At 39.1% G+C, this 18,663-nt stretch overlaps 1 protein-coding gene across 1 annotated transcript in view; it reads right to left on the reverse strand.

The window, feature by feature from the left end:
* The window catches only part of RARB (retinoic acid receptor beta), a 505,987-nt gene that overhangs the window by 382,880 nt on the left and 104,444 nt on the right, over positions 1–18,663 (reverse strand). Inside the window, exon 4 of the mRNA XM_035724196.1 lies at positions 4,001–4,455. Within this exon, the coding sequence (XP_035580089.1) occupies positions 4,001–4,178 (178 nt within the window). The 5' untranslated portion in view covers positions 4,179–4,455. The remainder of the gene's footprint in view (positions 1–4,000; positions 4,456–18,663) is intronic.

An 18,663-nucleotide genomic window follows, 5' to 3' on the forward strand; every position in this document is an offset into this window, starting at 1 on the left:
TCTTCACTCCCTCTTTTCCTATATGTCTCCAGATTTCTAACCTCATAGAGAACTCCACAATGTAAAGATTTAAGTCAGAATACAAAGACAAGGCCATGCACACATAGAATATGTTTTGAGTCCACTTCTTCCCTGCAAATATTTATTTTCCTTTACATTAGAAAGTTCTGGAGAGCAGAATTTCTGAAAAGTGGCCACATCTTTCCCTCAGAATTGTGAGTGGTCACAAATGGTCAGACCAATGGGCAAGTGCTCCATGCTGCAGAACTGGGTCCACCAGTGGCACACATCAAGGAAAGATGGGCTGTTTGGCTGCAAAGGGCATGAGGACCAGGGGAAAATCAGAACTGTGACATATAGAATCCTCACCTGCTACAGGCCCTGGAGATTATCTGAATGTACCCCTTTCTAGTAACAACTTTTCTTCCAAATTCATACACCACTTTTATCTTTGAAAGATTTGAATACTACTACTCTAAAAGACTATTCTTTTAATAAAAATAGTTTATAGTTGATGGAAGAAAAATTCAGAGAGGTTAAATGACTGTAAATGAGACAGTAGATCAAGGACATTTTTGTATGTTGGAATGGGGACATGTGTATTATTGGAAAGAAGAGGTAAATGTACAGAGTTCAGGTTTGGGGCCTGGAGAAGAGGCTGACCAGAGAATCAGAGGTGGTGGGAAGTGTCAGGAAGGGGAATAATATCAGTAGCTGCTATGGAAATTGTTCTCACTAGATTTTGAGGTAGAAGGTTCTCGGGCCTTTATAATTCCATGGTGCTGAAAGAACCTTGTTACAGGGGTAGGAGAATTTATTCTTTCTGGCTGAGCTGCAGAATCTGGATGTGTAAAGATTATGAAAGCAACATCGGCAAATCCCATAGTCCAATAACATGACCCTCTTTATGGAGTCATTCCCCAATATGCATTCCAGATTAGCTGGCTTTTCCACCCAAGCATGTGTTTTGCTAGTTATTGAGATTTTATAGAACTCGGCTACCTCCCTAAGTAACCTCAATGCATGAATAAAACTTGACGTTTAATTTTAGCCAAGAGAAAGTCTGCATTTAACTTTTAAGACCTTACCCTTTTTCCTGGTCTTTCTAAACCTCAGGCTGTAACAAAAGACAAAGATAACTCCCCGTTCAAGGGCCAACTAATAGACTGCACATTAACAGTGGCTTCTTTTAATGATTTTCATCTGAGAGGCTTCCATGTGCTTTGTCTGTAGCAAGAAATAATAAGATATAAGTTAGCCAATTTTTATGTTTCCAGCCTGAACTTTTGGTACCTCATCCTTTTTCTGCCATTTCTCCAGACACCTTTCTTTAAAAAAAAAAAAAAAAAAAAAAAGATTTATTTATTTATTTATTTGAAAGAGAGAGAGAATGAGAGAGAGAGAGAGAGAGAGAGAGAGCGCATGAGATGGGGGAGGGTCAGAGGGAGAAGCAGACTCCCTGCCAAGCAGGGAGCCCGATGCAGGACTCGATCCCAGGACTCCAGGATCATGACCTGAGCCGAAGGCAGTCGCTTAACCAACTGAGCCACCCAGGCGCCCCAGACACCTTTCAATGTATAGTTTACTCAACATCCTCTCCCCAAGGCCCTCAAAAAAAGCCTGTAATCATTTCTCCTCCCTCTCCTGAACTGTGAAACCTCTCCTTTTAAATGTTCAATCATATAAAATTGCCAATATTGGACCAATCCTGATCTAGAAAAATGACAATTGCATTATGGTTCAACCTGGTAGTGATGGCATCTTGTGCTTTATTAGTAACTCTGAAAAACAGACTTGTATTTAGAGGTGAAAGGAACCTTAGATATGATCTGGCCCAGCGCAGTCAGGTACAGGCCTAGCCACAGATTAGAAGATCAAACATCGCCAGTTAGAGAACAGAGCCGGATTACATTTGGGATGATTTGGCTCCTATCCCAATGTTCTTATCTCCATGGCATGGGTCAGAAATTTTTTTCTGTAAAGGGCAAGATAGTAAATATTTTAGGATCTGTGGGCTATCTGGTGTCTAACACTGTAGCATGAAAGTAGCCATAGACAATATGTAAACAAATGAATGTGGCTCTGTTCCAATAAAACTTTATTTATAAAAACAGATGGCAGGCTGGATTTGGCCCACAAGCTGTAGTTTGCCAAGCACTGCTCTATAGAATTCTTAGATCTAAAAATATCTGCAAACAGATGGGTGAGGGATTTGTATATCGAAACTGTGCACAAGTGTTCATGGATGCTAATTCAGCATAAAGATCTTACTATCCTCTGTATTTCCCTTAAAATAAGTACACAAAGTAGCCCAAAGTTGCTGGGACTTCGGGGCTACAGCTGCCTGAGGGTTTGCCATCTGTAAGATTATATCACTCAGGATGGGAATAATATTGCCTTAACTCTTTAGCTACAACTACAAAATATACTTGTGATCTGAGGAAAAAAATATAGTAGAATGTGCTATGCATCAGGCTGGCTGACCTATGGAATTAGATACAGGCACTCCTGGGTGAAATTTTAATAGCTTTAAGAATCGTGTAGTCAGACTGCTTCATGTGTTAGCTGAAAGTCACTTCATTTTACCATTTGCATGTTGGGTGAACAGGGTTTGCATTGGCAATTGGGTCAGCAAGATATTTTGAATACAGGCACTTTTTCTATTTCTCCTGACAGCCAAGAAACTACTTTGGCTATATCCACTTTCCATTTGAACTTGAGAAGCATGGGAGAATGTTATTAAGCAATTTCAAAGACTTTATTGGTCACACATTCTGGTCAGAAATCCAAAACACAGAAGGGAAGAATTATGATCAGGTCATACCAGAAAGGAAAACCAGTCAGTATCTATCAGGCATGATAGTAACTGTGATTGCAATCAACATCCCTGTAGGAAAGTTCTGTCCATCTTATGTCCATCTGTCTGTCCATCCAACCATCTACCCAAACACCCAGATATCTAAACATCCTACTATTTCTGAAGGCACAATACCATTTGCTGAGGAATCCCAGTTAGGTGGAGCAAGCTCCCTGCTTCCAGTGAGCTAAAAGTGTAGTAGAAGGAAGAAGTGAAGGCACAAAGACCACAGTAAGAAAACAATTAAGGCAATACTTCAAAAGAAAAATTTTTAAGTACCAAGCCAATTCTTGGAGGAACTCCTTGAAGACCAGTAAACTTTGAAAGAATTACCAGGTAGAGCTCTCAAGAGCTACTGCTGGGCTGTGAAAGAGCCTGGAAAAGGTGCTCTGGCCCCCTGATGCCGCTCAGTGCAATAAATGTGCTTTTTCACTCCAGGTGACAAACCTGCCAACCTATTTCTCAAAGGCGGGAGAGCTCACTGGCTAACCACAGCTTGTCCCTAAACAGGCAGAACTTTAAAAAAAAAAATCTCATAATATGGATGCTTTCTACAAGTCAGTCATATCAGTTTTGAAGAATTCTGACTACTTTTATTTTATAGTACTTTATACCCAACATTCTAGAGAAGATCAGAGGTAAGAAGCGGCTTAGTACAGAATCAAAAGTGAACAAAGACACTCAAAAAAGCTTATGTGATATGAATTAAATAATTAAAGCTACTACCTATACCCAGGAGAGGAGTTAGAGATTCAAAGAAGACCTCACAACCAAAATTGATCTTAAATCCAGCATTATCATTCCTAATTCTTATGGTAGCATCTTCAAATCCACTGTTCACATTATTTGTCAAGTGGTCAATTTCTTCAAGAATGTTGGTCATATCCACTGATTACTCTTTACATTTACATTTTATAAAATAGGGCAAAATACAACATAGTTTCGAATGGACCAAATTCTAAAACGCACCATTTATCACATTTCAAATGATATTTCTGCAATAGAACTGAAAGTATAATCCCAGACCAAGAGAAACCAAAACCCAGCAAAATGAAAACTCACCTTGGGTGTGAACCATCCTGTTCTCTCACGTCCATTAAGCCAACCAACCGAGAGAAAAGAGCAAATTGCAGTGGTACTTACTTGCAGGCGATGGGGTACTGCATCCACTTGGAGGAGGGTGGCCATGGAGGCCATGGAGGGGAGGCAGGGAAAGTCCTCCGATGACTGGTGGAAAGAGTAATGGGTAGGGCGCGGCTGGATAGTGAGTCATGTGTCCATTCACTGCGGGGACAGGACATGCGTGGCTACTGGTGGTCATGTTTCAGGCCTCACACTATGAAAGGTGCTCTGGGGCGGGAACACATCACTTCAGGTCTTGAACCAAAGTGAGGGAGGTAAACTCAGGGCCACCGTTGAGTCTGAGCTGTCTTCTGGGCGAAAGGCAAAACAGTTCAACATATGACCTTGCTTCTTCCCAGCCTGGTTTCTCCGCCTCTCATTCTGCTGTGTTGATTACAGGAAGGATGCCTTTTTGCTCAGCTTCTCAGTTTAAGGCTGGGAAATGCTATCACTTTAAAGATCCAGAGCTGCTAATTCTGTAAGAAAAAAAAATAAATTTCATAAGTCAAAAATATTTTCTTCTTTATCAGGTTATGTGAAAAATCTCAGGCATTACTCTAGGTCTCCTAATTCCCTGCTGTTCCCTCATATTCACTACCTTTATTTTCTTAAATTCTTATATTCTAATATAGAATAAAACTTATATACAATTTCAAAGTAGCCCTGACTATCTAATATTAAATAGCCCACTCTGGGGTAATCTTTCTCGATGTTCCTCACCCTGCTTAAGTTTGCTCCATGGCACTTAAGTTTTTGTGAGTGTTTTCGTCTGCCTCCACCATTAGAATGTACTCACCAGGAGGGCAGAATTTTTCTGTTTTGTGAACCACTCTGTTTTAAGCTCCTATAAGGGTACCAGGTAGGCCACAGACAATAAATATTTGTTGAATGAATGAATGTTTTTTTCTTGCTTCTTTTAGAGAAATTGATTGTTTTATGTTGTCCTAACCTAGGTGCTTCCAAGATGTTACATATTTTATATGAACAAATTCGGGAATTTCAACCCAGCCCCCTTTTGGAATGCGATACACAACAAGATAAATATAACTCTAGGAGAAGACTGTATCCTAATGAAAGGTAAGAGACATAGCCAAAGATCAGTGAAATATTTTATGTCTGTTTCTTATTGTTGACAGTATATACATGTCTTGTAAGAACACCATCCGTTGATCCATACAACTGCTTCGTCTATCTGCTCGATCATCTACCCATCAATCGAATCCTAACTTAACTATTATACGCCAGGTGCTGATGTGGGCACTACAGATATACAGTGTGAAACGATGCTAATGTGACTCCTTGCATCACGGAGTGTCTAGTTTTAACAACTCCTAACTGAAATCACATTGTTAGAGAGGGGTAAATTGCTCTGCCCCAACAAAGGACATGCAAGGAATGCTTAGCACCTAGGACTCCTTGAGACTGGGAATGGAAGAAGCCTGAAGTCGATTCTAGGGTGGGCTGACTGTAGACTTCACAGGCTCATTTTGGCCCCGATGACCAATACTCAGTGAAAGTCCCCAACTCTGGACTCCACTGAAGGGAAGCCCTGAATGTAAACCCATGTGACACAAAACAAGAACAATATCGCAGGGCCAGCACAGTGTCATTGTCAAGAGCATGATTCTAGAGCCAGACCACCTAGGTTCACATCATGGCCCCACCCCACGGACATTTATCTTACTTCTCAATATAGCAGTTATTATAATAAAATGGGGATAATAATAGAATTTACTTCAGAGGGCAGTCTTGAGGAGCAAGGGAGGAAATGAGGTAACATGAAGAGAAGCTGAGTGCCCGGTGGCGAGTCAACACCGGGTCAAAGTTTGCTATTCACATATGCGTTGTCTCACCAAATGATATGCTTCTGAGAATGAGCTCACTGGAATAGACCAGAGGCTCTGGGGTCAGGGCAGGGAGGAAATCACAGCATAGTCATCTGAGGAAAATATTAGGACTAAAACTTTTGTCACGGAAGAAGCAAATGTGGGACCCGGGTACAGCTGAGAACAAAGACTCATTAAGGCTTACTGATTTCTCAGTTTGTGAAGTTAGCCAGTTTGATTCCCAACCCTAGAATTTTCTAATCCATAATAACTTCTTTTGTTTACTCTGTGTCAGGCACTTCACTAATGAGCTCTAAGCTCTAGTCCTTACAGCTGTCCCGTAAGGCAATAATTCTCCTCATTTTCCAGGTGAGAAAACAGAGTCTCAGGGAGTTTAAATGACTTAGCCTGCAATGTCACAGAGTCAGCCTGTGGCTAAGTCAGAATCTGAACCTAGATCTGGCTGGTTCTTCCGTCTCTCTGCTTTCCCCTGTACCATGCTGTGCCTTTATGTCACTGAGTGCCTGAGGCGCCCTCGCTGTACCCTACAGGAAAAAGTCCACAAGCTGTTGTGATGTGAGTGGCTGTCCTCACTTAGATGACATTCTCCCCAGGGCCTTGAGTCCCTGGCCTATTAATATTACAAATGAACGTCATCCACAGTGAGACCATATGGTCCCAGGTGCCCCAGAACTCCAGTGTCCCTTACAAAGGAGACCGTATTCCCTGTTGGCTTATGTAACACACTTACCCCACAAAGTGAGGCCTCTCCCCAAATATCGATGTCCTTTTCACACTTTCAAACCACAACTTGTTTCTCTGATGAAAATAAAGTAAATGGACTATGAGAGGTGAATGTTTCCCTGCTTTCTCTTCTAAAAAATCACATACCATCTAATATATTTAACACTTTCATTTTGTAGTTTGTAGCAAATTAATTAGAAAATAAACAATGCCATTTAGTATTTGCTGCATTTCCACTCAATTTGATTTTTAAATCACACACACAAAGCCCAGCATTGTTAAAAATGGTCTTTTCTATCTCCATTAGACAAACTACCTCATTAACTGGTAGAGCTGACAGTTCAGCAAACCCACCCCCGCAGGGCACAATTCTTATAGTTTTAAAGCTGTTTGTTTGTTTTTACCAACCAGGGACTATTTCTACTTTCAATAATCCTTCATTTCTCTTTGCTTTCAAACACTGCAAATTTTCAGCATCCTGCCTGCCTGACTGAAAAGTCTGGTATCATGCCTAGGATCTTTAAGAAAAAAAAAAAAAGAGAAAGAAAGAAAGAAAGGAAAGAAGAAAGAAAGAAAGAAAAAGAAAGAAAGAAAGAAAGGAAGGAAGAAAGAAAGAGAAAGAAAGAGAAGAAAGATATAAAAGAAAACTTAAACTGATAATAGGGCAAAAGGGAAAAAAGAATCGGTGTGTTGGGAAAATCCTGTTACGTTGCTGGAAAATTGTTTGAACAGTCCCTGGGTCTATGTTCACATATGTGACTGATTAAGGCTATTTCTGGAAGCAGAGAATTTCCTTTGTTTTAGGCTTCTCGAAAAAAAGATGGTTAGTGGTATTAGGAGTGCTTTTTTTTTTTTCCCCTCCATGCCTGATTTGAGTTTGGGCTCATTCAGGGTTCCTTTCTTCACAACCTGAAGCAAAGCAAAGGGAAACTGAGTGGAAGAGGGGACGGAAGTGGGGGCCAAGGACTCAGGAGACTCCCTGGGTGTCAGTTTCATCATCTGTGAAAGAGGTCAAGGGAAAAGGAACAGGTTTTAAATCAAGTTTCTCAGACTGTGCTGTCCAGAAAACAAATGTTTTATGAGATATTATATGGAACTGAAAATATTTGAGGAAATAAAAAAGAAAGGATTTTTACATAACTGTAGGCACAGTTGATATTGTTCTGCAATAATCCGCCTTTGATAAATAGTGGAATGACAGGAGGTAGTAGGAGAGGTCTACCCACTAACCAGTTGGATGAAATGTGCTCATGCAGTGACAGGGATCCTGGGAACTGTTAACATCTATGCCCGCATCTGTGAGATATTATTTTAGTAAAACACAGTATATTTTCTCCAGTTTAATTTGTTCATGTTTTTGTTCCATTAAAAAGTTTTTTTTAAATTACATTTCAATTTATTGTCACATTTAATTTACCAGAGGTCGTTTCTGTATTTATTTTAGCTTAAATCTGCATGCAAGTTTCCAAGCTTATACTTCTAAACATTTAACATTTGTTTTATAAACATGATACTTACAGATGATTTTTTAAAAAAAGTAGTTCCCTTTAAACCAGTGATTCTCAGAGCTCTGTCCCTAAACCAGCTGTCTCACCATCACCTGGAAACTTAGAAACACAGATTCTCCAGGCCCAAGATCAAACGAATCAGAGTCTGAGGTAGCCCAGCAATCTGTGTTCTAAGAAGCCCTCTGGATGATTCTGATGCAGCTAACGTTTGAGAACCACTGCTCTAGATGTGAGGTTGGCAAATATCTTCTGTAACGGGCCAGAAAGCAAATAATTTAGCTTGTAGGCCATGTAGTCTCTGTCACAAATACTCCACTCTGTTTTTGTACCAATTGCTTGTGAGACAAAAGCAACCACAGACAATCCATAAACAAGTGGACATAGCTGTAATCCAATAAAACGTTATTTACAAAAATAGGCAGTCTGCTGAACCTGGCTCATGGACCATAGCTTGCTGACCTCTGCTTTAGATTAATAAAGAAAAACAGCAGCCCACTTTCCCGATCCTTTAGCTCCCCTCCCTATAAGCAACTACTTGAAACTATATTAGTTGGGCTTTTTCCTGTTACTTGTATTTCTAGTTAATGTGCTTAAACTATTTTTTTCATAATTATATAAGCTTTCCTTTACTATCTGTTGGTTTCTACTATAAATATGGTTTAAGTCTCTTTGGCTATTGCTCACATATGCTAAGCCCTCTTTTCTCTCTTATTCCCAAGACGATGTCATCACAATGTAAAAAATGAAAATCATTTACATTATATTTACCTAAATATGACTAGGTAAATATTGTTACAGCTGAGCCACAGGACACACTACATTAACAGTTCTTATAAAAAAATTTTGTGTTTCCTGGAGTTAATAATTGCTTTGTTTATATAATCGGATTATTTTCCATCTATGAATAATTCTTCCCCAACTCCCTGACAATTTTGCCAGACATGTCATATGATACAGGAGTTCCACAATTGGAGACATTTCTCTTGCCCCAGGGCTCATTGGCTGCTTTCCTAATCTCATGCATAAATGTCAAACCAAGACTTTCTGTTATCACTTCTTTCTCTCTCTCTCTCTCTCTTTTCTTTTTTTTTTGAACCCGTTTCCTGGATCACATGTCTTTCTCTTTCTCGGTTTAATTATTCCTTTGGTGGTTTCTTCCCCCTGAGATCTTTCCCAGAGATGGTGTGCGTGATGAAAATTTTTTGAGACTTCGCATGTATTAAAATATTTTTATGCTATACCTCATATTTGTTTGATAGTTTGGGTAGGTATAAAATTATGGATTGAAGTTAACTTTTTAAGTTAGAGTTTTAAGTATGTTACACCACTTTTTCAAGCTTTCTACATTGCTTTGGAGATTTCTAAGACTATTCTGATTTTGGATCCTTTGTGTGTGACATTTTTTCCTTTTTTGCAAGCCTTTATAGTCTTTTCTTTATCCCCTATGGATCTTTTTTTCTCCTACATTGTGCTAAGCATTTGGTAGAGTTCTTCAATCTGGTGACCCATATCCTTCTGTTACGGGAAACTTAATTTTATACTGCCTTGATAATATCTTCCTCTACATATATTATGTTCTCTCCTTTTGGAAATATTAGATACTGCACCTTCTGAATTATATTTTCTCTCATATTATAACTTTTCATCCATTTCTTCTACTTTTTGCAAGATAACCTCACTTTCAACTTCCTATTACTCTATTGAATATCGTATTTATGGTATTTTATTAACATCTAAGAGTTTTCTTGTTTTTTCTTCTTTACACATTCTGGTTTTTGTCACAAATGGCTTATCTTTTCTTTTGGTATATTAAGAATAGTTTTTTTTAATGTTTTACTCTGCTTTGTATATTGACTCTTTTTTCCCCCCACTTTTTGGTCTCTTGTTTTATTTTCTTTAATATTACATGTATTTCTCAATTGTATTTTCTGTCCTCTTCTAGGCCCACCCATTTATATATGAAAGGAAAAACTTATTGCACACTCTGTTTTCATAAGCAAACCTTGTCAAGTGGATAAGTTTCATGAAAACGTGATCTAGGTGGGACATTTCTTTGGGAGACTCCCCAAATGTTAGATTTATGGGCTTTTTATTTGGGGCTTGAAAAGTAGCAGAATAGGCTGCCCCAAAATATGACTGTAGGAATTCAGGACATGTCACCCCAAAATAGGATTTGATATATTGATTATTTGAGTTGTAAGCACTTGAAAAACAGTAAAAGTAGGGAGAGGCTTTTTCTAAACTCCCCTTATGTGCCTAAAGACCTAGCCAACCAAAAGGAACACAATTATAAATCCCCTCCATGGGAGTTTTATCAACCAGCAAAGATGGACTCTTCTCACAGGAGAGGAAATTAGATGTCAGCTGCACACCCAGACAAATGGTGTCACAAGCTATCATACCTCCAGTCTATTCTGAGGGCCCATTCAGCTTTCTTTAAAAATTACTTAACTCTCCTCATTAGATGCTGCATTCCCTTCCTCCCCCTTTCCCTATCAAGATGGTGTTTAATTCTGAATTCTAAGCCATCTCAGGGGGTTATTCATTTTTTTTTTCTGGGTCTCTCCCATGTATACACGAGGTATACATGTTAATAAACTTTTGTTGTTTTTCCCTCCTTGATCTATTATTACAGTGGTCTCAGCTAAGAAGTCAGAAGGATAGAGGAGAAATTATTTTTCCTCCCCTATAGGCTCTTTGGTAAATTCACTGAGAAATTCTCTAAAGTTCTACTCAGAATGGGGCAAAAAGAAAATGCCTTACTGAAAAGACTTCTGGTAGATGAATGGAACAGTGAGGGTCAGGCTGCCCATGGGCTTACTATTAAATATGGAGCCCTTTACTTCTTCCTCCTGTGTTCAGTCTAACACTGCCTCCCCACTCTACATTTATGCCTGGTGTCCAGAACTCTAACCTTTCTAGTTTAATTTCTTCAAAGAGTAGACTTATCTTTCCTACCAGGGTTGGGTTACAGTAATCACCAGAATGTAACAGGTGGAGAAGTGAATTTAACTACTCCTTGTTCAGAACTCCAACCAATCTTACTATCTCAATCATCACTTCCATCTTTCTGGACATCTGGTGCTTCTACTTTCTGGGACCATCCAAAATCCTACAGTTTGCAATCTCCTTGCTTCTTCTTTGCATCTCCTTCTTCAGGCACTTAGCATTCCGCTTTCTGAACTTCGCTAATTTACTCATTACTGCCCATCTACTTTTTGTCTGCAAGAAAAGTTATTGCCATTTCTTGTCTGCAATTAACATCTCTCATGTTTTTGTTAGTTTTAATAGTTTATACATTTTATATCCCCTTGCTATCATTTTAATAAAGATTTGGGAGGGAATAGGGAAAAACGCATGTTGTTAATCCATTCACTAGAAATTCACTAAATTTTATCATTTATGATATTTCATGACAATTTTTATTGAAATACAATTAACATATAATGTCATATTTGTTTTAAGGTACAACATATTGATTTGACAATTCTATCCTCAGTGCTTACCATAAGTGCAGTTACTATCTGTCATCAGACATTATTACAGTATTATTGACTCTATTCTCTATGCTGTCCTTTTCATCCTTGTGACTTATTTATTTTATAACTTGAAGTTTGTACCTCTTCATCCCCTTTATCTATTTCACTCATCCCCATATCCACTAGTCCTCTGGCAATCACCAGTTTGTTCTCTGTATTTAAGAGTCTGTGCTTTTTTTTGTTCGGTCTCAATCTGAAATTGAACAAAAAAGGTGAGGTTTGGGCACCTGAGTGGCTCAGTCAGTTAAGCATCTGCCTTCAGCTCAGGTCATGATCCCAGGGTCCTTGGATCGAGCCCCGCATTGGGCTCCCTGCTCTGTGGGGAATCTGCTTCTCCCTCTCCCACTCCCCGCTCATGATCTCTCTCTCTCTCTCTCTCTCTCTCATTCTCTCTCTCTCAAATAAAATCTTAAAAAAAAAAAGTGAGGTTTGACTTGCCATCATAGACATGCCACAGGGCTGTGTCAAAAGCCTCCTACTAATAAATAAAATAAAGATGGGATTTGACCTGCCTTAGCCATGCACTTGCACACATACTGGATAATTAGAAATGCCATTTAATGCATTGGTGACTTGATATGTGCTTTCTAGAAGACTCCAAGTTGGAGAGAGGACACTTGATGAGAGTCTGCCTTGAGACACAGGAGCCAAACACTTTAACCTGGTGAGAAGTGTTAATTTTACACCATGCTGCCTTTGAGAGTAATCCAAGTGACAGAACAGAAAAGATTTCTGTAGAAAACACTGTATTCATTTCCTCCCAATGAAATTTAGTGACACCATGCTGATGTAGCTAACATAAAACACAAGCAGAAGTGAACAAAAAATAGATTATCTTTTAAATTTCTTGCGGTAGAGCACAGAAAACTCTTCTGTATTTCTTCAGCTCATTTAGAATTTGTTGTGGGGGATATTTTTGCTTCAACAGACACTAAATGCATATTGCCTCTTCTTCCAGTTTATTTTAGCTCAAACCTCCCTATTTATTTAAGGCATTGGTTCCAGGTAATGCCACTTAAAATTTCTCAAATGCATTCAGCCAAATACCTGTTTTCAGTAAAAATGCCAAACTCAGCACAAATTCTGTCAATTTCCTTTGCTGCTATTCTTGATAGAAAAGAAACACAGCTATAAAGAAGTCAGTTTTGCACGCCTGGTAGTTTTGCAGCCTTTCTTATATCCACCATCTTCATCGTAAATATTACTGATAAAATTATGGTCAACTTAAACCAAGGGGATGACGCAACGAGTAACTCGAATTTGGCCAAAAAGAGAAATGTCTTACCACTCTTTAATTTAGAAATGAAAGAGAAGAGAGTCATTTAGAGAGAATAATGCCATCAAAGAGTCCCTCAGACCACCAAGTGAGCAGAGTGAAAGCTGAATCACTCTGCTGCTTTAGGAGGAGGTCAACTGGCATATTGAAGACATATTTTTAAAAGCATACACAAAATGTCCCTGCATTCCTTTTTGGGCCATTTTTATATGATTCCATCTGCTAAAGAAATACAAAGAGAAAGAAAATATGACTCAGAAAATGATGAGGAAATACAGATATATTAGAAAGCATAAAACTCTAAAATTTTAATTTCATAAATTATAGGAACAGCAGTGTATAGATGAATTTTTAGGGAGTCAACACTCAAACCAAGGTTGTTACATATGCTAGCATTGCCAAACTCACCTCCCAAAGGACCAGCTTTCTCCTAAGGTCTTTTCACATAGATTCCAAAACATAAAGGTATAGAGTATGTATTGGATTAGACATCTGTTAGTATTATGGCTTGTTTCTAAGAGAAGTGACAGCAGACAACTCCTTATACAATGGTTTCCATGCTTTCCATCCTGGAATTCTGCCATAACAAGCATAATGGCTGTATTAGGATTTGGGTCAAGGGAAAGTCAGCTCTCCATAGGCTGGTTAGTGACCCATGAGGTAGCCTAGAAGATGTAGTCTGCCCCTTGGGAGTCTCTACATTGAATGGTGACCTACCTATCCTATCAGTCTTACTATTGATTGGTTTCAAATGCCGAACACACAAAGACAGACACAGCTGTAAAAGGTAAAAGACTGGCATAGAAATGGAAAGATATACAGAAAATTAAGTTTGCAGAAGCCACGAGGCTGGAGAAACCAAGTAAGCGAGAAATAGGAGACAGAGAAGAACACAGAACCAAGACACTGGTAGACAAAGGGATGAATCAGGTCACAACAGCCATGACTGTGCCTCCAGGTTACCGTTAGTGTCAAGAACAGCGTTCTGATTTTTTTGAGGCCCACGTTTCACCTGTTCAACTGTCCTGTATTTTTCCTTCTCTTGCATGCAACAAACTCCCAAATTGTATCACTAGACCTTAGCTCCCAGAAGAACCTTACCATCCCAGTATTTAACTCTGTCTCTTTTGGAAGGATAAAGTGGCCAGTCTTCAGTTGACTATGATAATAGACCACTGATGTAATGTCAACCTACATGTTAGGATTAAGACTGACATGACGTTGTCAAGTAGGATTTGTAAGTGTCCATTCATAAATGACATGGTGCTGGAAAATCACTAAGGAAAGAGACACATTTGAGGTCTCTGGAATCTTGCAGTTTGTAATAATATGGAGATCATAAAAACATATAAAGTATACTTTGCTACAGCCAAGCTCAGTATGTATGCATATCCACTGATATCTGAAATTAAATTCATCACATATTTATTCTTTTTATAAAAGGAGAATATAACAGAAGTCAGAGTCCCCAAAGTAGTGAATTTAAATGACTAGTGTTTAGTATTCAATAATATTTAAGTATTACAACATGGTTATAGCTTTTGGGGGGGGTCTATCTACTCTAGAAAGTGAGGTCTGTTGAAAAAATATTTTTAACAAATTTATACAGTTGCCTTTACCATGTCAAAACAACAAGAGGAAGAATTTTCCAGGCACATTTGGGTTATCTAGATTGGTCACATAAATGAAATGGTCACAGAGTTTTTACCTTAATAAGGAATTGGGATTGTCAGAGCTGCTACAGAACATCTGGGCACTGTACCCATCCCATGCCCAGTGTAGGTCTACTCAGGTTCTGCCACTAATGTTGATTTCCTTACTTACATGGACCAGCTTAAAGACACTTTAGGTGCTTCTTGTGATGACAAGCAATGTCTCAAATTACTGTTGCTGCCCAATATCCTGTGGCCCATGGGAGATAAACCCTCATTCTCATCAGTTTCTCAGCTGGGACAGGCATTTTGGTATTTGATCAGTTTCCCCTACTCCCCAGTACCATCTGGCTGAGGTGAAGATACTCTACCAAGCTCTCGCCAGCTGCTTCTCCTCAATAGCCAGATCTTATCCTTATGCCTCTAGGTTTTGTGTCTATGTCAATCTGGACAGGCAATCTGGAATTATCACCACACAGTCCAGATCTGCCTCTGCCTACAGTCCATACTTCCTTCATATTGGGCCTTCTTGGAGAGGGATCAGTGTCCATTTTGGACACAGTGTGTCATACTGTTAGCATCTTTGAAAACAAGCTATATGGCCAGACATGTTATCACCATTCAGGTTTTCTCCTTTTCCCACATTCTTTGCATTCTGTGTTGCATGTATCTCCGGAGGTCAAAAACATCACAGCTGTGTTCAGTAGAATAGAGCTTTCAGTTGATTTTCAAAAAATGGATTGGAAATATGCCTGTATTTGATCCCCTCAGCTTCCAGTGGCTGGTGAGGGCCTGATGGTGGGGGAGATGGAACAAAGCCTTTGAGACAATGTGTTCATCCATCAGCGACTCCTTTGTTTACCACCATGGGCCATGCAAATATGTAGCATGGTGTGGAAAAAAGTTTAAGAAGCACTACATTAGAATTATGATACTACAAAGAGAAAGTCAGACCAAATAAGCAAAGACTTTTTTTTTTTTCAGGTGTAGAAGATTGCCTAATTTCTTTAAATTAGATTTGATTGCACTCTAACTATTTATACTACCCGAGAGTGGGTGGATTCAGTCTGTTGTTAAGATTTTCTTTCTCTTCCAGGGTTATAAAAAGGACCTTGGGTCTCATGCAACCAAAACATTGGGAGTGGACTACAAGAAAAAAGACAGACAATAACACATGTTGGAGAGAATGTGTAGAATTTGAACCCTTCAGTATTGCTGGTGAGAACAAAAAAATGGTATAAATGCTTTGGAAAACAGTTTGACAGTTTCAGAAAAATGGATGGATGGATGGAAGGAAGGAAGGAGGGAGGGAAGGAAAGAATGAAGGAAGGAAGGAAGGAGGGAAGGAAGGAAAAACGTTACACAGAGCTACCATATGACCTAGGAATTCCACTACTGAGTATATAAGGAAAGTGAAAACATAACCAAGTAAAAACTTGTACATGAATATTCACAGCAGCATTATTCATAATAGCCCAAAAGTAGAAACGACCCAAGTGACCACGAATTGATGAATGGATAAGCAATATGTAGTATATCTGTACAATGGAGCATTATTTAGTCATCAAGAGGAATGAAGTACTGATATATGCTACAACATAGATGAACCCTGAAAACACTATGCTAAGGGAAAGAAGCCATAAAAGACTTAAAAGGCCTTAGATATGAAGGCTACATATTATAGGATTCCATTTATATGAAATGTCCAGAAGATGCAAATCCTTAGACAGAAACTGGAGGGAGGAAGAGGTAGAGAGTGACTTTTAGTGGGTATTGGGTTTCCTTCTTGGGTGATGAAAATATGCTGGAAATAAGTAATGATGACAGTAGCCTAATTTTGTGAATATAATAAGAACCACTGATACAACTTAAAAGGATGAATTTAGGTTAGGCAAATTATACCTTGATAATTACAAAAGAGAGATAGGTACATCAACCAACCAACCAACCACAAATGGGGATAGACTCCATCCACACAGCTTCTACTGATATATTCCTGAAGCCTGAGTCCAGATTAGCCTGTATATGTGGCTTTGGCCTTGGTGAACTGGGCACAGGGTCCAGTCTTTCCAGAGCATCACACAGCCATTTTCTCAGGAGAGGCCCTCATCTGCAGGGGGCTCTGTTAGGATCAGGCCTGGGTCCTCACCACTCACAGCCCTCATGGACTCGGGCTCTCTACTCACATTTAGGGAACGTCTACTCACCTTGACTTCCTCCTTACCTCTTCTGCATTTTCGTAAATTCATAAATTCAGTTTTTTTTTAAACATTCTTATTTACTTTTACTCTCCCTGAAAGGGATTTTGTCAATAAACCTGCATTTGTTCCTTAAAACACAGTCAACATTTTGAAAAAAAATAAAAAATAAAAACTAGCTCTGCAAAAAGGTATGCCCCAAACTATGTTCTAAGAAAAGGGGGAAGGCAAAAGAATGCAAGGGTATGATGAGAGTTTTGCATTTTGGAGTGGGGCAGACCATGAAGAAAGTGTGGAGGAGCAGAAATGTTGTCAAGTTACAGTCCTGCATTAACGTGAATAGGGCACCATCTCAATCCATTGGGGCTGTCCTAACAAAATCATCAACAACAGAAACTTACTTCTCACAGTTCTAGAGGCTAGAAGTCCAAGATCAAGGGCCAGGGTAGTCCTGCTCTGGTGAGACCCCCATGGCAGGCATCTTCCTGCTGTGGGCTCACATGTGGAAGGGGCAAGCTAGCCATCTGGGTTCTCTTTTATAAGATCACTAATCCCAATCAGAAGGGCTCCACCTTCATGACCTAATCACCCATTAAAGGCTTCACCTCCTAACACCATCATCCTGAGGGTTATGATTTCAACATATCAATTTACGGGGCATGCAACCATTCAGACCACAGAAGACACAAAAGTTAGGCCTCTGTGGTAGCTGCACTAGCTAAGGTAGACTGAATAATGGCACCCAAAGGGGTCCATGTCCTAATTTCTGAAACGAAGGAATGTTATCTTATAGGATCAAAAAAATCAAATCACATTTGCAGATGTGATTAAAATGAAGGATCTTGAAATGGGGAGATTATTCTGGATTCTCTGAGTCCTCCAATATAATCACAGAGGTCCAGGGGGTGGTATGATGACAGAAGCAGAATTTGGAGTGGTATGCTTTGAATGTAAAGGGGCTAAAAGCCAAGGAAGGTACTGAGCCCCTAGATGTTGATAAAGGCAAAGAAACACATTCTCTCCTCAGAGCCAGGAGGAACTAACCCAGCTGGTATCTTGACTTTACCTCAGTGAAACTGGTTTTGGACTTCTGACCTCCAGAGCTGAAAGGATAAATTTGTGTGGTTTTAAAACCACTAAGTTTGTGGTCATTTTTTATAGCAGCAATAGGAAACAAATATATCAGTCCACTCTGAGCCTTCAAGGACCTACTCAAGAACATAAACCACAAACACTGACATAATACTTATCCTGAAACCAGTAGCCAGTTTTGCCAAAATACAATTATCCCCCTGGGGAAAAACCCAATGTGTGGTGTTGGTCAGGGAGAAAATCTTGAAGATGCTCACCACTGGCTTCTAAAACTTCCTACAACACTAAAGCAGAGGTGAATCCAAGTGATGCTAGTTCTAAAGAAGACATGGGCTCAAAAAGAGGCCAGGGGTCAGAGTGGTACCAGGAGAAGAGACAAGAGTGTGCTATCTCTGGTGGCAATGCACAACCATTCCTGAACAGTGTATAAAATGTTAATTTAACTATTTTGCCTTTCTGCTATGTCATGTGAAAATTGTGCAAGGTCTTTTTTTTTTTTTTTTTTTTAAATCAGCAGCCTTAGAGCTTCCCTGAAAATTGCCAGGTTGTTCTATTTCTGTGAAAAATGCCACCGGAATTTTGATAGGGATTGCATTCAATCTCTAGATTGCTTCGGGTAGTACAGACATTTTAACAATATGAATTCTTTCAATCCATGAACATGGAATAGCTTTCCATTTATTTGTGTCTTCAGAAATTATACTTTTAAAGCAATTCCAAGGATAAAGAATGGCCATCTTCCTAAATAAACTAATGCTTGCTATAAATTAAAAAGAAGAATTTCAAAGAAATTTTGATCATTAGTAGCAATATTAAAATATGACTATAGCTTCTTTAAGGATCATCTTT

Source organism: Zalophus californianus, chromosome 1 (assembly GCF_009762305.2).
Source record: "Zalophus californianus isolate mZalCal1 chromosome 1, mZalCal1.pri.v2, whole genome shotgun sequence".
Classification (NCBI taxonomy): Eukaryota; Metazoa; Chordata; class Mammalia; order Carnivora; family Otariidae; genus Zalophus; species Zalophus californianus.